The following is a 25,023-nucleotide window of genomic DNA, read 5'->3' as shown; positions in this document are numbered from 1 at the left end:
AGGGTGGCTGTTGTCGATGTGTACCTGGTTCGAGGGTGGCTGTTGTCGATGTGTTCCTGGTTCGAGCCCAGGTAGAGGTGAGGAGAGGGACGGAAAGCTAAACTGTTACACCTGTCCTCCTATAGCTCCTCCCACCAGCCTCCATTGCTGGATATTCAATAGGAGAATTTCAATTGTATACTCCTGGTGTCCTCTCTCCTCAACCCATTGGATGAGAAAGACAGAGGTCTGCCCCTCTGACCTGTTCCTCCAATGGGTTTTGAGGAGGTGGCGAGGAGTGTGCAATTGAGATTCTTTCAGTGTGATAGGCAGTTGTTTGGACATAATAATTAATATAGCCACCCCGCCCAGTAGGATCCCACACACGCAGAGGGCAGCGCCATAGAGGTAGATAGAGGACTCTTCTTTACATCTGTGCCACTATAGCATTTGTGACAGCATGGGCAGCGCCAATTGAATCTACAACACATAGGAATTCCCACCAACTTGACTACTTTAAAATAGCTGCAGCATGGTGAAAGCCCTCAATGGCAGTGTCCATGGCAAAATGGCTTTTAGGCTACTAGAGGCCTCTATCATTCTCTATGGGCTGGTCGCGGCTTCTGTGCCTGTGTGAGCTTGCCGGAAAATATGCTGTTGCCACTCCTTGAGATAATTATGGGAAGTCTTTTTTGCTTGTCAGTCCTGCGGTTGATCAAATGTAGCCTACATAACGTTTTTGACACCGTAGGAACATGATCGCTTGAGTCATCAGCCGACACTGAAAAGGAAGGAGCTGGAGGAAAAGTTCCCATACCGTAAGTAACGTTTTTTCCCCCCCCACCTTTCTGTGAATTGTAACCGTTGTGTACTAATTATATAATTATTATAAAATATTGCATTTTAACTATGCAATCAACTATTAGGACTAAACACAATTATCGCCAGAAACATCATTATAATCAAGTTGGAGCTACTAAACAATTTCAATCCATCTACCCCCATAGAATTATTTTTTTATTCTAACATATTTAATTCGAGGTAACAAAGACGGATTCGTCTACGATTGGTCGCTCGGGAAGACTGACATATTCACAGTTCTAAGTACGTGACGGAGATTGCACGATAGTCACTTATTTCAGTGCACGGTCCCTAGTTTACATAACTACATGTACAGTTATAGAGATGCAGACATGAACCCTTGTTTCACTGTTCGGTCATTAGACAACTTTTGACATTATTTTTAAACGAGGTAATTGTCGGTAGGGCTTTAATGTAATGCAGTTTCTATATTTCGGCACTCCCCTTAGAAATAACATTTGTTGTTATATAATTAACCAACCACATCAATAAGCTATTTTATTCTATAAAAACTCTTGTTAAAATACAGCTCACAGTTACCCTGTAGAAAAGCCAGAGTAAACCCCCTTCAGAGAGAAGTTGTGTTCAGACTCTTACCTAGTAACTGCTTCACCTACTAATTGATTCGTTGGTCAGGCAACCTTTCCCATGTCTCACTCTGCCTGGCAGTGGCACCTGTTGTAGCATATCTGTGTTGGCAGTGAGTTAGTTTGATCTGTGTCGTTATATCTGTGTTGGCAGTGAGTTAGTTTGATCTGTGTCGTTATATCTGTGTTGGCAGTGAGTTCGTTTTTTTATCTGTGTTATATGGATGCTGTACAACTACAACAGGTGTGAATGCACCAATTTGTAAGTCGCTCTGGATAAGAGCGTCTGCTAAATGACTTAAATGTAAATGATAATCCACATTTTCCATATCAAAATCTTTTTAAATCTGGTCAAGTGGATGGTGCCTTTCCCTTAACAACAGTCACGAAGTATTCCTCCCTCCCTCCCTCCTTCTCCTCTTTAAAAAACAAACAAACACAAGGTCCTGGTTGCGTCCCAAACCCTGGTCAAAAGTAGTGTGTTAAATAGGGTGCCATGTAGGGAATAGGGTACCATGTAGGGAATAGGATGCAAGCGTCTGTGTTCTCCCTGTTCTCTAGGTGTTGACTCTAGCTGGCCCCTCAGGAATGAGAACTGTTGATCACTCTGCCTGTAGTAGCTCCTAATGAATCACAGGTGAGGAGAGTGTAGAATACCCATTATGCAGTCCTCTCGAGATATTCTAACTGTTCAAACACCTTTTTATTTACATGAATACATTCTTGATATTTACAGCGCATTTGGAAAGTATTCAGACCCCTTTTACTTTATCCACATTTTTATGTTACAGCCTTCATCTAAAATTGATTAAATCGTTTTTCTCCCCTCAATCTACACGCAATACCCCATAATGACAAAGCAATTAATATATATATTTTTAAAATATCATATTTGCATAAGTATTCAGACCCTTTACTCAGTACTTTGTTGAAGCACCTTTGGCAGTGATTACAGCCTTGAGTCTTCTTGCGTATGACGCTACAAGCTTGGCACACCTGTATTTGGGGAGTTTCTCCCATTCTTCTCTGCAGATCCTCTCAAGCTCTGTCAGGTTGGATGGGGAGTGTCGCTGCACAGCTATTTTTACGTCTCTCTAGAGATGTTCGATTGGATTTAAGTCCGGGAGACTTGTCCCGAAGCCACTCCTGCGTTGTCTTGGCTGTGTGCTTAGGGTCATGTTGGAAGGTGAATCTTCACCCCAGTCTGAGGTCCTGAGCGCTCCGGAGCAGGTTTTCATCAAGGATCTCTCTGTACTTAGCTCCATTCATCTTTCCCTCGATCCCAACTAGTCTCCCAGTCCCTGCTGCTGAAAAACATCCCCACAGTATGATGCTGCCACACCATGCTTCACAATTGGGATGGTGCCCGGTTTACTCCAGGCTTGGCATTCAGACCAAAGAGTCTTGTTTCTCATGGTCTGAGAGTCCTTTAGGTGCCTTTTGCCAAACTCCAAGTGGGCTGTCATGTGCCTTTTACTGAGGAGTGGCTTCCATCTGGCCACTCTACCATAAAGGCCTGATTGGTGGAGTGCTGCAGAGATGGTTGTCCTTCTGGAAGGTTCTCCCATCTCCACAGAGGAACTCTGGAGCTCTGTCAGTGACCATCAGGTTCTTGGTCACCTCCCTGACCAAGGCCCTTCTCCCCCGATTGCTCAGTTTGGCCGGGCTGCCAACTCTAGGAAGCGTCTTGGTGGTTCCAAACTTCTTCCATTTTAAGAATGATGGAGGCCACTGTGTTCAAATCAAATTGTATTTGTCACATGTGCCGAAATACAACAGGTGTAGACCTTTAAGTTAAATGCTTACTTACAAGCCCCTAACCAACAATGCAGTTTGAAAAAATATGAATAAGAAATAAAAGTAACAAGTAATTAAAGAGCAGCAGAGAAATAACAATTGCGAGACTATGTAGAGTTATTAAAGTGACTATGCATAGATGACAACAGAGAGTAGCAGTGGTGTGGAGAGGGGAGGGGAGGGGAGGGGGGGAAATGCAAATAGTCTGGGTAGCCGTTTGATTAGATGTTCAGGAGTCTTATGGCTTGGCGGTAGAAGCTGTTCAGAAGCCTCTTGGATCTAGACTTGGCACTCCGGTACCGCTTTGCGTGCGGTAGCAGAGAGAACAGTCTATGACTAGGGTGGCTGAAGTCTTTGACAATTTTTAGGGCCTTCCTCTGACACCGCCTGGTATAGAGGTCCTGGATGGCAGGAAGCTTGGCCCCAGTGATGTACTGCGCTGTTCGCACTACCCTCTGTAGTGTCTTGCGGTCGGAGGATGGTGAGGATCTGCGGACCCATGACAAATCTTTCCAGTCTCCTGAGGGGGAATAGGTTTTGTCGTGCCCTCTTCACGACTGTCTTGGTGTGTTTGGACCATGTTAGTTTGTTGGTGACGTGGACACCAAGGAACTTGAAGCTCTCAACCTGCTCTACTGCAGCCCCGTCGAATGAGAATGGGGGCGTGCTCGGTCCTCTTTTTCCTGTAGTCCACAATCATCATCTTTGTCTTGATCACGTTGAGGGAGATTGTTGTCCTGGCACCACACGACCAGGTCTCTGACCTCTCTATAGGCTGTCTCGTTGGTGATCAGGCCTACCACTGTTGTGTCATCGGCAAACTTAATGATAGCGTTGTGCCTGGCCGTGCAGTCAGGAGTGAACAGGGAGCACAGGAGGGGACTGAGTATGCACCCCTGTGTTGCGGATCAGCGTGGCGGATGTGTTGTTACCTACCCTTCCTGAGGGCGGCCCATCAGGAAGTCCAAGATCCAGTTTCAGAGAGAGGTGTTTAGTCCCAGGGTCCTTAGCTTAGTGATGAGCTTAGAGGGCACTAAGGTGTTGAACGCTGAGCTGTAGTCAATGAACAGCATTCTCACATAGGTGTTCCTTTTGTCCAGGTGGGAAAAGGCAGTGTGGAGTGCAACATCTGTGGATCTGTTGGGGCGGTATGCAAATTGGAGTGGGTCTAGGATTTCTGGGATGATGGTGTTGAAGTGAGTCATGACCAGCTTTTCAAAGCGCTTCATGGCTACAGACGTGATTGCTACAGGGCGGTAGTCGATTAGGCAGGTTACTTTAGTTTTTTTGGTCACAGGCGGTCTGCTTAAAACATGTTGGTATTACATACTCAGAGGTTGAAAATGTCAGTGAAGACACTTGCCAGTTGGTCAGCGCATGCTCGCAGTACACGTCCTGGTAACGTCCGTCTGGCCCTGCGGCCTTGTGAATGTTGACCTGTTTAAAGGTCGTACTCACATCTGCTGCGGAGAGTGTGATCAGTCTTCTAGAACAGCTGGTGCTCTCATGCATGTTTCAGTGTTATTTGCCTCAAAGCAAGCATAGAAGTAGTTTAGCTCGTCTGGTAGTCTCAGGTCACTGGGCAGCTCTCAGCTGTGCTTCCATTTGTAGTCTGTAATGGTTTGCAAGCCCTGCCACATATGACGAACGTCAGATCTTTGGGACCTTCAATGCTGCAGAAATGTTTTGGTATCATTCCCCAGATCTGTGCATTGACACAATCCTGTCTCGGAGCTCTACGGACAATTCCTTCCAACTCATGCGTTGTTTTTCTTCTCTGTCAACTGTGGAACCTTTTATATAGTCTGTGCCTTTCCAATCAATTGAATTTACCACGGGTGGACTCCAATCCAAGTTGTAGAAACATCTCAAAGATGATCAATGGAAACAGGATGTACCTGAGCTCAATGTTGAGTCTCATAGCAAAGGGTCTGAATACATTTCTGAAAACCTATTTTTTATTGTCATTATGGGCTTGATAGGTTCTAATTATTAGAGTAAGAACTCAACTCTTAAATTATTCTTCCCAAAGGATCGAGCTGAATCGATAAAGACCCTGCCTCCATTCTAGAACCCTGCCTCCATTCTAGAACCCTGCCTCCATTCTAGAACCCTGCCTCCATTCTAGAACCCTGCCTCCATTCTACATTTTTACATTTACATTTTAAGTCATTTAGCTGACGCTCTTATCCAGAGCGACTTACAAATTGGAAAGTTCATACATTTTCATCCTGGTCCCCCCGTGGGGAATGAACCCACAACCCTGGCGTTGCAAGTGCCATGCTCTACCAACTGAGCCACACGGGACCACATTCTAGAACCCTGCCTCCATTCTAGAACCCTGCCTCCATTCTAGAAACCTCACACACACTGATATTTAACCCTTTCTCCTATGCTGAGTCTCCTCCTCCACATCTGAACAGCCAAAGCATCTCTGTTGCTAGACAGAACCTTAGTGATATCTGTTCTTCCTCACTTCATCTGACCTGACCTCTGCCCCAAAGTGCTCACTCCTCCCCAACTCACGGCTGTCATGTTGACTGGTACAAGACTGTGTCTCTTCTCCTCCCACAGGATCTTTGATGGCTAACAATAAAATATCCTGACATAATGTAAATGTTATACAGTTGAAGTCGGAAGTTTACATTCGTCCCGACGCCCGACACATACACACTATTATGAGACAGCTGGCGATCGAATTTGAATATTAAAACAATGTTGTAAATGTCGGCGAGACAGCAAGGTTTATACAGATCTCTGCTGTTAAAAACTACAGTTGAAGTCGGAAGTTTACATACACTTAGGTTGGAGTCATTAAAACTCGTTTTTCAACCACTCCACAAATTTCATGTTATCAAACTATAGTTTTGGCAAGTCGGTTAGGACATCTACTTTGTGCATGACACAAGTAATCTTTCCAACAATTGTTTAAAGACAGATTATTTCACTTATAATTCACTGTATCACAATTCCAGTGGGTCAGAAGTTTACATACACTAAGTTGACTTTACCTTTAAAAAGCTTACAAAATACGAGAAAATTGTCATGGCTTTAGAAGCTTCTGATAGGCTAATTGACATCATTTGAGTCAATTGGAGGTGCACCTGTGGATGTATTTCAAGGCCTACCTTCAAACTCAGTGACTCTTTGCTTGACATCATGGGAAAATCAAAAGAAATTAGCCAAGACCTCAGAAAATAAATTGTAGACCTCCACAAGTCTGGTTCATCCTTGGGAGCAATTTCCAAATGCCTGAAGGTACCACGTTCATCTGTACAAACAATAGTATGCAAGTATAAAAACCATGGGACCACGCAGCCGTCATACCGCTCAGGAAGGAGATGCGTTCTGTCTCCTAGAGATGAACGTACTTTGGTGTGAAAAGTGCAAATCAATCCCATAACAACAGCAAAGGACCTTGTGAAGATGCTGGAGGAAACGGGTACAAAAGTAAATATATCCACAGTAAAACGAGTCCTATATCGACATAACCTGAAAGGCCGCTCAGCAAGGAAGAAGCCACTGCTCCAAAACCGCTATTAAAAAAGCCAGACTACGGTTTGCAACTGCACATGGGGACAAAGATCGTACTTTTTGGAGAAATGTCCTCTGGTCTGATGAAAATAGAACTGTTTGGCCATAATGACCATCGTTATGTTTGGAGGAAAAAGGGGGAGGCTTGCAAGCTGAAGAACACCATCCCAACCGTGAAGCACGGGGGTGGCAGCATCATGTTGTGGGGGTGCTTTGCTGCAGGAAGGACTGGTGCACTTCACAAAATAGATGGCATCATGAGGGAGGAAAATTATGTGGATATATTGAAGCAACATCTCAAGACATCAGTCAGGAAGTTAAAGCTTGGTCGCAAATGGGTCTTCCAAATGGACAATGACCTCAAGCATACTTACAAAGTTGTGGCAAAATGGCTTAAGGACAACAAAGTCAAGGTATTGGAGTGGCCATCACAAAGCCCTGACCTCAATCCCATAGAAAATTTGTGGGCAGAACTGAAAAAGCATGTGTGAGTAAGGAGGCCTACAAACCTGACTCAGTTACACCAGCTCTGTCAGGAAGAATGGGCCAAAATTCCCCCAACGTATTGTGGGAAGCTTGTGGAAGGCTACCCAAAACGTTTGACCCAAGTTAAACAATTTAAAGGCAATACACTCAATTAGTATTTGGGAGTATGTAAACTTCTGACCCACTAGGAATGTGATGAAAGAAATAAAAACTGAAATAAATCATTCTCTCTACTACTATTCTGACATTTAACATTCTTACAATAAAGTGGTGATCCTAACTGACCTAAAACAGGGGATTTGAACTAGGATTAAATATCAGGAACAGAGTTTAAATGTATTTGGCTAAGGTGTATTTAAACTTCCAACTTCAACTGTACATTACCCTCTCTCCCTCAGTGACACGAATACGTATGTAAAGTATTATAAACCCAGGGTCGTTACAGTATATTTCATATTCTCAGAACCCAACAGGGTATTGTGTGTCGATTTGACAAATTAATAAAAGTGTATACATTTTAGAATAAGGCTGTAATGTGGCAAAGGGAAGGGGCCTGAATACTTTCCGAATGTACATGTTGCCCTCTCTCCTGCTGCCTGTCTAGTGTGGCTGGTAACATGTTGCCCTCTCTCCAGCGGCCTGTCCAGTGTGGCTGGTAACATGTTGCCCTCTCTCCTGCTGCCTGTCCAGTGTGGCTGGTAACATGTTGCCCTCTCTCCAGCTGCCTGTCCAGTGTGGCTGGTAACATGTTGCCCTCTCTCCTGCTGCCTGTCCAGTGTGGCTGGTAACATGTTGCCCTCTCTCCAGCTGCCTGTCCAGTGTGGCTGGTAACATGTCGCCCTCTCTCCAGCTGCCTGTCCAGTGTGGCTGGTAACATGTTGCCCTCTCTCCAGCTGCCTGTCCAGTGTGGCTGGTAACATGTTGCCCTCTCTCCTGCTGCCTGTCCAGTGTGGCTGGTAACATGTTGCCCTCTCTCCAGCTGCCTGTCCAGTGTGGCTGGTAACATGTTGCCCTCTCTCCAGCTGCCTGTCCAGTGTGGCTGGTAACATGTTGCCCTCTCTCCAGCTGCCTGTCCAGTGTGGCTGGTAACATGTTGCCCTCTCTCCTGCTGCCTGTCCAGTGTGGCTGGTAACATGTTGCCCTCTCTCCTGCTGCCTGTCCAGTGTGGCTGGTAACATGTTGCCCTCTCTCCAGCTGCCTGTCCAGTGTGGCTGGTAACATGTTGCACTCTCTCCAGCTGCCTGTCCAGTGTGGCTGGTAACATGTTGCCCTCTCTCCAGCTGCCTGTCCAGTGTGGCTGGTAACATGTTGCCCTCTCTCCTGCTGCCTGTCCAGTGTGGCTGGTAACATGTTGCCCTCTCTCCAGCGGCCTGTCCAGTGTGGCTGGTAACATGTTGCCCTCTCTCCAGCGGCCTGTCCAGTGTGGCTGGTAACATGTTGCCCTCTCTCCTGCTGCCTGTCCAGTGTGGCTGGTAACATGTTGCCCTCTCTCCTGCTGCCTGTCCAGTGTGGCTGGTAACACGTTGCCCTCTCTCGTGCTGGCTGTCAGTGTGGCTAGTAGCATGTTGCCCGCTCTGCAACCTGTCCAGGGTTGCTGGGTTCATTCCCCACGGGGGGACCAGTGATGACTATGTATGAACTTTCCAATGTTGTACAGTCGCTCTGGATAAGAGCGTCTGCTAAATGACTTAAATGTAAATGTTGCCCTCTCTCCTGCTGCCTGTCCAGTGTGGCTGGTAACATGTTGCCCTCTCTCCTGCTGCCTGTCCAGTGTGGCTGGTAACATGTTGCCCTCTCTCCAGCTGCCTGTCCAGTGTGGCTGGTAACATGTTGCCCTCTCTCCAGCTGCCTGTCCAGTGTGGCTGGTAACATGTTGCCCTCTCTCCTGCTGCCTGTCCAGTGTGGCTGGTAACATGTTGCCCTCTCTCCAGCTGCCTGTCCAGTGTGGCTGGTAACATGTTGCCCTCTCTCCAGCTGCCTGTCCAGTGTGGCTGGTAACATGTTGCCCTCTCTCCAGCTGCCTGTCCAGTGTGGCTGGTAACATGTTGCACTCTCTCCAGCTGCCTGTCCAGTGTGGCTGGTAACATGTTGCCCTCTCTCCTGCTGCCTGTCCAGTGTGGCTGGTAACATGTTGCCCTCTCTCCAGCTGCCTGTCCAGTGTGGCTGGTAACATGTTGAAATGGAATTGGAATCTCCTACGCAAATAACATTTCATTGGCACAATTATACTTAACTGTCCAGTTTGAGCTCCCCCCTATTCCAGATAAAGTATTACTCCATAATTGACAAGCCTTATCTTAAACCTCATCTATTGTCCTCATGTTCAACACTGTTTCTGGGTTATTATGTTGGATTTGTTTTAGTCTTTATCAGCACACAGCAGTTGTTCTTTTTCTCTTGACACATTTAGACCACAGTACAAACCACAGGAAAACCTCTACACTCTCCGCTTGCCTGTCTTCCTGTTCTACTTTAGTTTCTGCAAATCAGCCAACTCCTTTACTTTTCCTTTTGTGTCCGCCGCTTGCCCTTTGGCAGAAGTCATTGTAGCCAGCTAAGGCTTTGGAACACAGGACTGAGACTAGCCTATAGCCAAACAGAGAGATAGAAACTTAAAAGACAATTCGATGGCAGATAGTTTGGATTCTTTACTAAGCTGTGAAAGACAAGTGCCTCTACAACTAGACTGAAAGACAAGTGCCTCTACAACTAGACAAAAGGGACACTGGCTTTTTACAGATTTGTTTTCTTTCTCATCACCAGGCAAAACACAAGACAACAGGCACTGAAGAACCAAACTGGAGGATCACAAACAGGATTGTCTGGAATATCTGGATGGTTCTGTTCCGAGAACCCTTCCTCCATTCTAGAACCCTGCCTCCCTTCTAGAACCCTGCCTCCATTCTAGAACCCTGCCTCCATTCTAGAAACCTCCCACTCCCATGCTGTACTGCAGGTGAACCCCATCCAGGACCCAGAGGATGAGACGTATCCAGGCCCTCGTCGTCATGGCCTTCCTGTGCAGCCTCTGCCTCATCTTCTTGTACTCCTCACTCAACCTCCATCTGGCCCACAGACACAGAGGTCTCAGCCAACTCCAGGTCTCAGCCAACTCCAGGTCCGAGGCCAACTCCAGGTCCGAGGCCAGCTTTGAAACCCTGTCCACCAAGCCGGTCCCAACTTACCTCAGACTGACCCCCACCGAGGACAGTACAAAAAGTGTCCCTATTCAGTTCACTGTTAACCCTACTCCTGATCTCCACCAAGCTGCTGTCTTTGCCGCCATCAAGAAGGCTATACCTCAGAACACAGCCTATTGGAACCGCGTGTTTTACTCTGGCATGGGACGACTGGACAAGGGGGGGAACTCAACAAGACAGGAGGGACTGGACTGGTCCCATTGCCGACACAACCCTGAGCAGCTGCGGACAAACATTCATGACTTTACTTCCTATCCAGAACTCCACCAGGACTTCCTGCTTGGGATGGAGTGTAGAAACCCTCCTATCCTGATTGACCAACCAGAGAAGTGCACCTCGGAAGACGGAGAAACCTTCCTCCTCTTCGCCATCAAGTCGACCCCGAGGAACTTTGAGCAGAGACAGGTGGTACGGGAGACGTGGGGGCGAGAAGCGGTGTATGGAGGAGGGGTCAGAGTTCGTATAGTGTTCCTGCTGGGATCCTTATCATTGGAGGAGCCCGACCTGAGCCAGCTACTGGTGTTTGAGGCGCGTCACCACGGAGACCTCCTCCAATGGGACTTCCACGACTCGTTCTTCAACCTCACACTGAAGGAGCAGGTGTTCTACAGGTGGGTCCTGAGCCGCTGTCCTAAAGTCTCCTTTGTCTTTAAAGGGGATGACGATGTCTTCGCCAACACTGAGGCCATACTGGGCTACCTGCAGTCCCTGGAGCCTAACAAGATCTCAAAGCTCTACCTGGGCCAGATGATCTCCACTGCTAGTCCCCTCCGCGACTCTAAAAGCAAGTACTACATCCCCCCGACCTTCTACGACGGGCCTTACCCTGCGTACGCCGGGGGAGGAGGCTACCTCTTCTCGGGGTCGTTGATCAGACAGCTTTACAGCGTCTCCAAGTTCCTCCCTTTCTACCCCATCGACGACGTTTACTCCGGGATGTGCTTCAATGCACTGGGAATACTTCCAGAGGCACACGATGGCTTCCAGACGTTTGACATACGCGAGCAGGACCGGGAGAACCCGTGTGTTCATAAGAATCTGCTGCTGGTGCACCGGCGAAGCCCTCGGCAGATCATTCGACTGTGGAGGAGTATACATAACCCCGTGCTCATATGTTAAGGGCACTGAGCCTCGGTGGTAGATGTTGACCCCCTCCCCTCTCACCACTGACCCAGGGTCAGATGTTAAATAACCAATTTCCTCTATTCATATGCTGAACTATGGTTGCACATTTTTTTGGGAACTCTCAAATTCCCTCGTTTTTCAGAAATCCTGGTTGGGAGGGTCCCTGGATTTCCTGCTTATTCCTTCCTGATTTGCGGGAATCTGCCAACCGGGATTCCGGAAAACCAGGGAATTTTATTGAAATTTTGCAACCGGGATTTTTGCAGCTGACCACACAAGCCATGTTCAAATGCTGAATGGCCTGGTTGAGCCAGATGTCTTTCCACCCCCTAATGGTTAAGATCTGATCTGAGGGCCTTGTCTACCTCTTTAGCTTCACTCAGGGATGTTTTCCATGACGATGGTTGCAAAAATCCATTAAGGTTAAGGTTTTCTAGAAATCCTGGTTGGAGAATTCTAGATTTCCTGTTTTATTCGCTCCTTGTTTCTAGGAATTGTTTTTTTCTTCTTGAAAACCAGGGGATTTTTGCAGCCCGAGTCACGACACTCTGGCTGAACAACGATGCACTGGAACTGTTTCTGCAGACGGACTGGAGGAGGGGGGGGGGGGGGGTACTTGAGGACTGGAGGGGGGGAAACCTCTGTTCTAAATTGCACCCAGGACTGAGGACAATAAAATGTTGCATACTTTGTAAATTATTAAAATGTTTTATTTTTTGAGGTGGATATTAAAAAAAAGTGTATGACATTACGTGTAACTGATCGTCTGGATATTCTCCTCAGGGGACTAGGACTGTTCTTTTCATTGTGTGAAAATGTAATAAAATACTGTGAAACTCACTGGTGCTTTCAAAACAACTAGGTCAAATGTCAGTGATCTAGAATGATTTCCCCCACCCCCCCCAAGTGAAATGACTGTTCAATTTTTTCCCCCCCAGTGGTCTTGGAAATCTGACTTCATGAACGTTCGAGTTCAGTTGCAAAAAATAATAATTCTTGCAGTCATTTAATTTGAAACTTTTCATTGTGTGTTATGGGGAGGCGATTATTTAACTAAGCGGCTTGGCGGCTCATGTTTCGGAGGATGTACGTACGTATGAGTTGAGCGTCGCAGCGATTTTTAAAACGGGATCGTAACTACCAATTGGGGAGGAAAAAGGCGGTTAAAATTCACACTGTGGTATACTATACAGCACCACCATGTATTGTCAAACTGCTCGTCTCCACAGCACGTTGTAATCATCAACAGTTCATTACCCCCCCCCCCAACCAAATAATCAGTCATCTGTTTTCTAGATGTTTATTCAGTAACCTGGACACATTTTAATAAACTCAAAGAAACTTTATTAAACAAAGAAACTCAAACGCCATAGACCCCGATACCAAAAAGCTAGAAAACTATGCATACGAAACGAGTGGGAATCTACAGTATTACCTAATAACCTTTATAGAGGAAGTAGGCAAAACAAAGAGGTCTAGGTACGCATGACAACACCACTGGTATGGGTAGATGGTTAAGTCATTTTCAGTCCTATATCCCCCAGCATGCATTACTCGGGTATGATTAACCAGTGAGCAAAACTGGTTTTAATGCCTTTTGCTCATTGGGTGGACTAATAAATGACTAATGTAGACCATTCAACTACTCCGTTGTTGAGCGAGCAGGAAAATCTTGATTATCATGTTTAACAAAGACCAAAGATCAACAGAATAACTCAAACCTCTCCCCTGGGACTCCCAGATGTTTTACCATTTTGTTATAGCCCTGAACTAGCTCACGGCGTCACAGTATCAAGGGCTTGATAATCATGTGTGTTAGCTCTGAAATAATTCAAATACACTGGTAAAGGCTGGGTGTCGCCGAAGGAAGGGTTAACACAAAAAAAACACAGGACCGACTGGGTCAGACTCTCATTCATTCAAAGCACACAAAAAACTAGAGGCCCATAGTGGTCGATTTAGTACAAAACCATCCTTAACATTAGCCCCTCCCACTACTGGGCATAAAGCTAAGAATTCTAGCCCGGTCAGAATACCAGAAAAGAATTCTAGCCCGGTCAGAATACCAGAAAAGAATTCTAGCCCGGTCAGAATACCAGAAAAGAATTCTAGCCCGGACAGAATACCAGAAAATAATTCTAGCCCGGTCAGAATACCAGAAAAGAATTCTAGCCTGGTCAGAATACTATAACTCTATGCAGAACAGTAGAATACAAAGTGTTCAGCAACAGTCCCATCTGCCTCTCCTCTCCTCCTGCTCCAGCCTAGGACACTTTCAACATGGCACAATGTTGTGGAACGTTCAGATAGAAATAGTTTATATAGAACAAACATGCCTCTGACATAAAGCAAAAGGAATCATGTCAGTTCTATTTGTGACATTTCTACCTGCAACGCTGTACAGTGTTTTCCTGCAGACAGTGTACACACCAAATGGCACCCTATTCCATATAGGGTGCACTACTTCTGTCCAGAGCCTAGAGTCGGGAATAGGGTGCCATCGAGTAGGGAATAGGGAATAGGGTGCCATCTAGAGTCGGGAATAGGGTGCCATCTAGAGTCGGGAATAGGGTGCCATCTAGAGTAGGGAATAGGGTGCCATCTAGAGTAGGGAATAGGGTGCCATCTAGAGTAGGGAATAGGGTGCCATCTAGAGTCGGGAATAGGGTGCCATCTAGAGTCGGGAATAGGGTGCCATCTAGAGTAGGGAATAGGGTGCCATCTAGAGTAGGGAATAGGGTGCCATCTAGAGTAGGGAATAGGGTGCCATCTAGAGTAGGGAATAGGGTGCCATCTAGAGTCGGGAATAGGGTGCCATCTAGAGTAGGGAATAGGGTGCCATCTAGAGTAGGGAATAGGGTGCCATCTAGAGTCGGGAATAGGGTGCCATCTAGAGTAGGGAATAGGGTGCCATCTAGAGTAGGGAATAGGGTGCCATCTAGAGTCGGGAATAGGGTGCCATCTAGAGTCGGGAATAGGGTGCCATCTAGAGTAGGGAATAGGGTGCCATCTAGAGTAGGGAATAGGGTGCCATCTAGAGTAGGGAATAGGGTGCCATCTAGAGTCGGGAATAGGTAACCATGTGGTACTCTGCCAGAACCTGAAGGATATACTATCAGCAGAACCAACGAGTTAGCTAACTAACTAGCCTAAATGTTATATATTGTTTTAGACAGATAAACTTGGGCATGGTCTAATTGATTCAACAAACAAAGAAAAAAAAGTTTAGCTTTTTTTAATGAACCAGAAAATAAATGTTTAGCCGGCTAACTCCTTGATCCTGGTTTTGTAGTTTCCTCCAGTGGTGGTGTTTACTTGGCGTAGGCATCCAGGGGATAGTGCTCTTTATACTGCTGGATGTGTCTCCACATGGCCTCCTTCTGCTTGACCAGGTTAGGGGTCATCTCTTCATACACGTCAGAGAACATCAAGTCAGGGTGGGGCTTGTGCCTCTTCTCAGCCTTCTCAAACGCCTCCATCACCATCTTACGGCTCTGTTTCCTCCAGCTCCTCTCGTCCTCCTCGGACCACCAGGAGCGGGCCGTCATGTAGTGACGCAGCCGAGAGATGGGGTGGTCCTGTTTGTCCCAGTAGTTCACCTCGTCTACGGAGCGATAGGCCGAGCTGTCGTCGCTGGTGCTGTGGTGACCAATCCTGAGGGACGGGAGGAGAATGTCAGTGGAAGGTTAGGGAAATGTTTCCCCATAACATGGCCTTCTGGTGCTGTGGTGACCAATCCTGAGGGACGGAAGGAGAATGTCAGTGGAAGGTTAGGGAAATGTTTCCCCATAACATGGCCTTCTGGTGCTGTGGTGACCAATCCTGAGGGACGGAAGGAGAATGTCAGTGGAAGGTTAGGGAAATGTTTCCCCATAACATGGCCTTCTGGTGCTGTGGTGACCAATCCTGAGGGACGGAAGGAGAATGTCAGTGGAAGGTTAGGGAAATGTTTCCCCATAACATGGCCTTCTGGTGCTGTGGTGACCAATCCTGAGGGACGGAAGGAGAATGTCAGTGGAAGGTTAGGGAAATGTTTCCCCATAACATGGCCTTCTGGTGCTGTGGTGACCAATCCTGAGGGACGGAAGGAGAATGTCAGTGGAAGGTTAGGGAAATGTTTCCCCATAACATGGCCTTCTGGTGCTGTGGTGACCAATCCTGAGGGACGGAAGGAGAATGTCAGTGGAAGGTTAGGGAAATGTTTCCCCATAACATGGCCTTCTGGTGCTGTGGTGACCAATCCTGAGGGACGGAAGGAGAATGTCAGTGGAAGGTTAGGGAAATGTTTCCCCATAACATGCCTTCTGGTCCTTGAATGCTGTTTGATTATGGTTTCAATTCAACTACTATTGCATTCATCACATGACTCATTCATCACATGACGCATTCATCACATGACGCATTCATCACATGACGCATTCATCACATGACGCGGAAGAGAGGACAGTGTCAGCGCATGTCTAATTAAGACGGTATTATTCTCACGCTGGTCTGCCGCAAGAGACTAAGGCTGTGTTTACACACCCAGACCAATTCTGATCATTCCCCCCCCCCTCTCACCAAATTGGTCTTTTGACCAATCAGATCAGCCCTGAAAAAGATATGAAACAAATATAATGTTGATAACGGTGGGATGGATGTAAGGTGGAATGGAGCGGAGCAGTGTCAGGTTAGCTGTGGACTTGTGTGTCCAGACTTTCTTTCATATGAGAATAGTACAGAGACAACTGGTGCCGGAATGTTCTTCACTACGGGTTTGATTCAACCTTGTGTCACAACATTAATGATTTACAAAAGCAACAGGAAAAAGGTGTCATCTTGAAGGAAAATGTAAATAAAATCCTCTGAACTCCTTCGGCAGTTTCAGCAGGACAACGTTTTGTAACGTTCAGATAGACATATGTATGTAGAACAAGGAGTCACGTCGGCTCTATTCATGGTATTTCTATCTGCAACATTCAACAATGTGTCTGACAGGTGCTGGTAGGTAGTCTACAGGTAGTGATAGGTAGTCTACAGGTAGTGATAGGTAGTGTACAGGTGCTGATAGGTAGTCTACAGGTAGTGTACAGGTGCTGATAGGCAGTCTACAGGTGCTGATAGGTAGTCTACAGGTGCTGATAGGCAGTCTACAGGTGCTGATAGGTAGTCTACAGGTGCTGATAGGTAGTCTACAGGTGCTGATAGGTAGTGTACAGGTGCTGATAGGTAGTCTACAGGTGCTGATAGGTAGTCTACAGGTGCTGATAGGTAGTCTACAGGTGCTGATGGGTAGGGTACAGGTAGTGATAGGTAGTCTACAGGTAGTGATAGGTAGTCTACAGGTGCTGATAGGTAGTCTACAGGTGCTGATAGGTAGTCTACAGGTGCTGATAGGTAGTCTACAGGTGCTGATGGGTAGGGTACAGGTAGTGATAGGTAGTCTACAGGTGCTGATAGGTAGTGTACAGGTGCTGATAGGTAGTCTACAGGTGCTGATAGGTAGTCTACAGGTAGTGTACAGGTGCTGATAGGTAGTCTACAGGTGGTGATAGGTAGTGTACAGGTGCTGATAGGTAGTCTACAGGTGGTGATAGGTAGTGTACAGGTGCTGATAGGTAGTCTACAGGTAGTGTACAGGTAGTGATAGGTAGTCTACAGGTGCTGATAGGTAGTCTACAGGTGGTGATAGGTAGTGTACAGGTGCTGATAGGTAGTCTACAGGTAGTGTACAGGTAGTGATAGGTAGTCTACAGGTGCTGATAGGTAGTCTACAGGTGGTGATAGGTAGTGTACAGGTGCTGATAGGTAGTCTACAGGTGCTGATAGGTAGTCTACAGGTAGTGATAGGTAGTCTACAGGTGCTGATAGGTAGTCTACAGGTGCTGATAGGTAGTCTACAGGTGCTGATAGGTAGTCTACAGGTGCTGATAGGTAGTCTACAGGTGCTGATAGGTAGTCTACAGGTGCTGATAGGTAGTCTACAGGTGCTGATAGGTAGTCTACAGGTGCTGATAGGTAGTCTACAGGTGCTGATAGGTAGTCTACAGGTGCTGATAGGTAGTCTACAGGCTGATAGGTAGTCTACAGGTGCTGATGGGTAGGGTACAGGTGCTGATGGGTAGGGTACAGGTAGTGATAGGTAGTCTACAGGTGCTGATGGGTAGGGTACAGGTAGTGATAGGTAGTCTACAGGTGCTGATGGGTAGGGTACAGGTAGTGATAGGTAGTCTACAGGTGCTGATAGGTAGTGTACAGGTGCTGATAGGTAGTCTACAGCATTGCAATGCCCCCGGGGGTACGCCAAATGTGATTTTTTTTTTAATAAGAAGGTGCTAGTGTCTTATATGGTGAGCTACCGAGTGGCTAGGACAGGCAAGCCCCACTATTGTGGAGGACTTAATTCTTCCTGCTGCCGCGGATATGGCTGGACAATGCTGGGGGAAAAGGCCAAAAAAACTACACAGACAAGCTTTCATAAAACAACACTTTCATGACACATCAGGGACATGGCAAGAGATGTTTTGAAACAATTACTGCTTCACATACAAGCCTGTGAATTACAGCTGGATGAGTCAACAGACGCCTGGCACAGCTCCTGGTATATAGTTTATGTGTCGGGGGGCTAGGGTCAGTCTGTTATATCTGGAGTACTTCTCCTGTCTTATCCGGTGTCCTGTGTGAATTTAAGTATGCTCTCTCTAATTCTCTCTTTCTTTCTCTCTCTCGGAGGACCTGAGCCCTAGGACCAAGCCTCAGGACTACCTGGCCTGATGAGTCCTTGCTGTCCCCAGTCCACCTGGCCGTGCTGCTGCTCCAGTTTCAACTGTTCTGCCTGCGGCTATGGAACCCTGACCTGTTCACCGGACGTGCTACCTGTCCCAGACCTGCTGTATTCAACTCTCTAGAGACAGCAGGAGCGGTAGAGATACTCTCAATGATCGGCTATGAAAATCCAACTGACATTTACTCCTGAGGTGCTGACCTGTTGCACCCTCGACTATAACTACTGTGATTATTATTATTATTTGACCATGCTAGTCATCTATGAAAATTTGAAGATCTTGGCCATGTTCTGTTATAATTTCCACCCGGCACAGCCAGAAGAGGACTGGCCACCCCTCATAGCCTGGTTCCTCTCTAGGTTTCTTCCTAGGTTCCGGCCTTTCTAGGGAGTTTTTCCTAGCCACCGTGTTTCTACACCTGCACTGCTTGCTGTTTGGGGGTTTTAGGCTGGGTTTCTGTACAGCACTTTGAGATATCAGCTGATGTAAGAAGGGCTTTATAAATACATTTGATTTGTATATGTCCGTTACCTTTATGAGGGGTTAATTAAGGAAGACATCCTCTTCTGCAAACCAGGACAACAGGAGAGGACATTTTTAAAGTACTGGACAGCTTTGTGACATCAAATGGACTTTAGTGGTCAAGATGTGTTGGTATCTGTACTGATGACAGGGAGACATAGTGGAGTGGTAACGCAAGCAGTTGCTCCCGACACCACTTGGGTACACTGCAGCATCCACCGAGAGGCTCTTGCTGCCAAAGGGAATGCCTGACAGCTTGAAAGACGTTTTGGACACTACAGTGAAAATGGTTAACTTTGTTAAAGCAAGGCCCCTGAACTCTCGTGTATTTTCTGCGTTATGTAATGATATGGGCAGCGACCATGTAACACATGGTCGACCAGTTTCTCACACGACTGGCCTATCTGGGTGATGTTTTTTCTCGCCTGAATGATCTGAATCTAGGATTACAGGGACTCTCTGCAACTATATTCAATGTGCGGGACAAAATTGAGGCTATGATTAAGAAGTTGGAGCTCTTCTCTCTCTGCATTAACAAGGACAACACACAGGTCTTTCCATCATTGTATGATTATTTGTGTGTAAATTAACTCAAGCTTACGGACAATGTCAAATGTAATATAGCGAAGCACCTGAGTGAGTTGGGTGCGCAATTACGCAGGTACTTTCCCGAAACGGATGACACAAACAACTGGATTCGTTATCCCTTTCATGCCCTGCCTCCAGTCCATTTACCGATATCTGAACAAGAAGCCTCATCAAAATTGCAACAAGCGGTTCTGTGAAAATGTAATTTAATCAGAAGCCACTGCCAGATGTCTGGATAGGGCTGCGCTCAGAGTATCCTGCCTTGGCAAATCACTCTGTTAAGACACTGATGCCCTTTGCAACCACGTACCTATGTGAGAGTGGATTCTCGGCCCTCACTAGCATGGAAACTAAATACAGGCACAGACTGTGTGTGGAAAATGATTTAAGACTGAGACTCTCTCCAATACAACCCAACATTGCAGAGTTATGTGCCTCCTTTCAAGCACACCCTTCTCATGAACCTGTGGTGAGTTATTCACAATTTTCGATGAACAAATAAGGTTTTCTATTTAAGATAGTTAAATAAAGAGCTAAATTATTTATTATTATTATATTATTTGTGCCCTGGTCCTATAAGAGCTCTTTGTCACTTCCCACGAGCTGGGTTGTGACAAAAACTCACACTCATTCTTATGTTTAATAAATGTATTGTATAGTGTGTGTGTGGCAGGCTTATAATGATGGCAAAAAACTACATCTGAGAGTGAGCTGACCCTGGTGCTAGAGGGGGGTACACTGACCCTGGTGCTAGAGGGGGTACAGCTGACCCTGGTGCTAGAGGGGGTACAGCTGACCCTGGTGCTAGAGGGGGTACAGCTGACCCTGGTGCTAGAGGGGGGTACACTGACCCTGGTGCTAGAGGGGGTACAGCTGACCCTGGTGCTAGAGGGGGTACAGCTGACCCTGGTGCTAGAGGGGGGTACACTGACCCTGGTGCTAGAGGGGGTACAGCTGACCCTGGTGCTAGAGGGGGTACAGCTGACCCTGGTGCTAGAGGGGGTACAGCTGACCCTGGTGCTAGAGGGGGTACAGTTGACCCTGGTGCTAGAGGGGGGTACACTGACCCTGGTGCTAGAGGGGGGTACACTGACCCTGGTGCTAGAGGGGGGTACACTGACCCTGGTGCTAGAGGGGGTACAGCTGACCCTGGTGCTAGAGGGGATACAGCTGACCCTGGTGCTAGAGGGGGTACAGTTGACCCTGGTGCTAGAGGGGGTACAGTTGACCCTGGTGCTAGAGGGGGTACAGTTGACCCTGGTGCTAGACGGGGGTACACTGACCCTGGTGCTAGAGGGGGGTACACTGACCCTGGTGCTAGAGGGGGGTACACTGACCCTGGTGCTAGAGGGGGTACAGCTGACCCTGGTGCTAGAGGGGGGTACACTGACCCTGGTGCTAGAGGGGGGTACACTGACCCTGGTGCTAGAGGGGGGTACACTGACCCTGGTGCTAGAGGGGGTACAGCTGACCCTGGTGCTAGAGGGGGTACAGATGACCCTGGTGCTAGAGGGGGTACAGCTGACCCTGGTGCTAGAGGGGGTACAGCTGACCCTGGTGCTAGAGGGGGTACAGCTGACCCTGGTGCTAGAGGGGGTACAGCTGACCCTGGTGCTAGAGGGGGTACAGCTGACCCTGGTGCTAGAGGGGGTACAGCTGACCCTGGTGCTAGAGGGGGTACAGCTGACCCTGGTGCTAGAGGGGGTACAGCTGACCCTGGTGCTAGAGGGGGTACAGCTGACCCTGGTGCTAGAGGGGGTACAGCTGACCCTGGTGCTAGAGGGGGTACAGCTGACCCTGGTGCTAGAGGGGGGTACAGCTGACCCTGGTACTAGAGGGGGTACAGCTGACCCTGGTACTAGAGGGGGTACAGTTGACCCTGGTGCTAGAGGGGGTACACTGACCCTGGTGCTAGAGGGGGTACACTGACCCTGGTGCTAGAGGGGGTACAGCTGACCCTGGTGCCAGAGGGGGTACAGCTGACCCAGGTGCTAGAGGGGGTACAGCTGGAGTTTGAATGTTTGAAAGGGTACGGGACTATAAAAAGTTTGAGAACCACTGGTCTACAGGTAGACAGGTAGTGATAGGTAGTGTACAGGTACAGACAGGTAGTGTACAGGTACAGACAGGTAGAGTACAGTTACAGACAGGTAGAGTACAGTTACAGACAGGTAGAGTACAGGTACAGACAGGTAGTGTACAGGTACAGACAGGTAGTGTACAGGTACTGATAGGTAGTGTACAGTTACAGACAGGTAGAGTACAGGTACAGACAGGTAATGTACAGGTACTGATAGGTAGTGTACAGGTAGTGTACAGGTACAAACAGGTAGTGTACAGGTATAGACAGGTAGTGTACAGGTACAGACAGGTAGTGTACAGGTACAGACAGGTAGTGTACAGGTACAGACAGGTAGTGTACAGGTACAGACAGGTAGTGTACAGGTACAAACAGGTAGTGATAGGTAGTGTACAGGTACAGACAGGTAGTGTACAGGTACAAACAGGTAGTGATAGGTAGTGTACAGGTGCAGACATGTACAGACAGGTACTGATAGGTACAGACAGGTAGTGTACATGTACAGACATGTACTGATAGGTAGTGCACAGGTAGTGTACAGGTGCAGACATGTACAGACAGGTACTGATAGGTACAGACAGGATAGGTACAGACAGGCAGTGTACATGTACAGACATGTACTGATAGGTAGTGCACAGGTAGTGTACAGGTACAGACAGGTAGTTACAGGTACAGACAGGTAGTGACAGGTAGTGTACAGGTACAGACAGGTAGTGTACAGGTACAGACAGGTAGTGATAGGTAGTGTACAGGTACAGACAGGTAGTGACAGGTACAGACAGGTAGTACAGGTACAGACAGGTAGTACAGGTACAGACAGGTAGTGACAGGTAGTGTACAGGTACAGACAGGTAGTGTACAGGTACAGACAGGTAGTGTACAGGTACAGACAGGTAGTGACAGGTAGTGTACAGGTACAGGCAGGTAGTGTACAGGTACAGACAGGTAGTGACAGGTAGTGTACAGGTACAGACAGGTAGTGTACAGGTACAGACAGGTAGTGATAGGTAGTGTACAGGTACAGACAGGTAGTGACAGGTACAGACAGGTAGTACAGGTACAGACAGGTAGTACAGGTACAGACAGGTAGTGACAGGTAGTGTACAGGTACAGACAGGTAGTGTACAGGTACAGACAGGTAGTGTACGGGTACAGACAGGTAGTGACAGGTAGTGTACAGGTACAGACAGGTAGTGTACAGGTACAGACAGGTAGTGACAGGTAGTGTACAGGTACAGGCAGGTAGTGTACAGGTACAGACAGGTAGTGACAGGTAGTGTACAGGTACAGACAGGTAGTGTACAGGTACAGACAGGTAGTGACAGGTAGTGTACAGGTACAGGCAGGTAGTGTACAGGTACAGGCAGGTAGTGACAGGTAGTGTACAGGTACAGACAGGTAGTGTACAGGTACAGACAGGTAGTGTACAGGTACAGACAGGTAGTGACAGGTAGTGTACAGGTACAGACAGGTAGTGACAGGTACAGACAGGTAGTGTACAGGTACAGACAGGTAGTGACAGGTAGTGTACAGGTACAGACAGGTAGTGTACAGGTACAGACAGGTAGTGACAGGTACAGACAGGTAGTACAGGTACAGACAGGTAGTGACAGGTAGTGTACAGGTACAGACAGGTAGTGACAGGTACAGACAGGTAGTACAGGTACAGACAGGTAGTGTACAGGTACAGACAGGTAGTGACAGGTAGTGTACAGGTACAGACAGGTAGTGTACAGGTACAGACAGGTAGTGACAGGTAGTGTACAGGTACAGACAGGTAGTGTACAGGTACAGACAGGTAGTGTACAGGTAGTGTACAGGTACAGACAGGTAGTGACAGGTAGTGTACAGGTACAGACAGGTAGTGTACAGGTACAGACAGGTAGTGTACAGGTACAGACAGGTAGTGTACAGGTACAGACAGGTAGTGTACAGGTACAGACAGGTAGTGTACAGGTAGTGTACAGGTACAGACAGGTAGTGTACAGGTACAGACAGGTAGTGTACAGGTACAGACAGGTAGTACAGGTACAGACAGGTAGTGTACAGGTAGTGTACAGGTACAGACAGGTAGTACAGGTACAGACAGGTAGTGACAGGTAGTGTACAGGTACAGACAGGTAGTACAGGTACAGACAGGTAGTGTACAGGTACAGACAGGTAGTGTACAGGTACAGACAGGTAGTGTACAGGTACAGACAGGTAGTGTACAGGTAATGTACAGGTACAGACAGGTAGTGTACAGGTACAGACAGGTAGTGTACAGGTACAGACAGGTAGTGTACAGGTACAGACAGGTAGTGATAGGTAGTGTACAGGTACAGACAGGTAGTGTACAGGTACAAACAGGTAGTGTACAGGTACAGACAGGTAGTGTACAGGTACAAACAGGTAGTGTACAGGTACAGACAGGTAGTGTACCTGTAGGTCATGGCCTCGATGAGGAAGGGCTGGTTCTCGGCCACAGCCCTCCGGCGAGCCTCCTTGGTAGCGTTGTACACAGCGAACACATCGTTACCGTCCACTCTGATAGACATCATACCGTAGCCTGGACCGCGGGCAGCTGGGAGGACCATAACAACACAGCATTGGTTCACAACATGACACACAGATACTCAGAACTGGAAAGAAAACAGTTAACCTTTATCCATTTAACAGACTCTCTGATCCAGAGCCACTACAGTAGTGAGTCATTTAGCAGACTCTCTGATCCAGAGCCATTACAGTAGTGAGTCATTTAGCAGACTCTCTGATCCAGAGCCATTACAGTAGTGAGTCATTTAGCAGACTCTCTGATCCAGAGCCACTTACAGTAGTGAGTCACTTACCAGACTCTCTGATCCAGAGTCACTACAGTAGTGAGTCATTTACCAGACTCTCTGATCCAGAAACACTACAGTAGTGAGTCATTTAGCAGACTCTCTGATCCAGAACCACTACAGTAGTGAGTCATTTAGCAGACTCTCTGATCCAGAGCCATTACAGTAGTGAGTCATTTAGCAGACTCTCTGATCCAGAGCCACTACAGTAGTGAGTCATTTAACAGACTCTCTGATCCAGAGCCACTTACAGTAGTGAGTCACTTACCAGACTCTCTGATCCAGAGTCACTACAGTAGTGAGTCATTTACCAGACTCTCTGATCCAGAAACACTACAGTAGTGAGTCATTTAGCAGACTCTCTGATCCAGAACCACTACAGTAGTGAGTCATTTAGCAGACTCTGATCCAGAGCCACTACAGTAGTGAGTCATTTAGACTCTCTGATCCAGAGCCACTACAGTAGTGAGTCATTTAGAAGACTCTCTGATCCAGAGCCACTACAGTAGTGAGTCATTTAGCAGACTGATCCAGAACCACTTACAGTAGTGAGTCATTTAGCAGACTCTCTGATCCAGAGCCACTTACAGTAGTGAGTCATTTAGCAGACTCTCTGATCCAGAGCCACTACAGTAGTGAGTCATTTACCAGACTCTCTGATCCAGAACCACTACAGTAGTG

The 25,023-nt window shown here is 47.3% G+C and overlaps 2 protein-coding genes across 2 annotated transcripts in view; one reads left to right on the top strand and one right to left on the bottom strand.

Moving 5' to 3' along the window:
* Positions 1-358: 358 nt before the first annotated feature.
* On the top strand, positions 359-12,175 carry b3gnt2l (UDP-GlcNAc:betaGal beta-1,3-N-acetylglucosaminyltransferase 2, like). Its single transcript, XM_071360252.1, has 2 exons — positions 359-797; positions 10,008-12,175. Exon 2 carries the CDS (start codon positions 10,226-10,228, stop codon positions 11,561-11,563), a length of 1,338 nt encoding a protein of 445 aa, XP_071216353.1. The 5' UTR covers positions 359-797; positions 10,008-10,225; the 3' UTR covers positions 11,564-12,175.
* A 680-nt stretch (positions 12,176-12,855) lies between these two features.
* Positions 12,856-25,023, bottom strand: part of bckdha (branched chain keto acid dehydrogenase E1 subunit alpha) — a 37,136-nt gene continuing 24,968 nt past the window's right edge. The window contains exons 7-8 of the mRNA XM_071360251.1: positions 23,945-24,086; positions 12,856-15,223 (exon numbers count right to left, since the gene is read on the bottom strand). Of these exons, the coding sequence (XP_071216352.1) occupies positions 14,881-15,223; positions 23,945-24,086 (485 nt within the window). The 3' untranslated portion in view covers positions 12,856-14,880. The remainder of the gene's footprint in view (positions 15,224-23,944; positions 24,087-25,023) is intronic.

Source organism: Salvelinus alpinus, chromosome 22 (assembly GCF_045679555.1).
Source record: "Salvelinus alpinus chromosome 22, SLU_Salpinus.1, whole genome shotgun sequence".
Lineage (NCBI taxonomy): Eukaryota > Metazoa > Chordata > Actinopteri > Salmoniformes > Salmonidae > Salvelinus > Salvelinus alpinus.
This window is presented reverse-complemented; position numbering and strand designations above follow the sequence as displayed.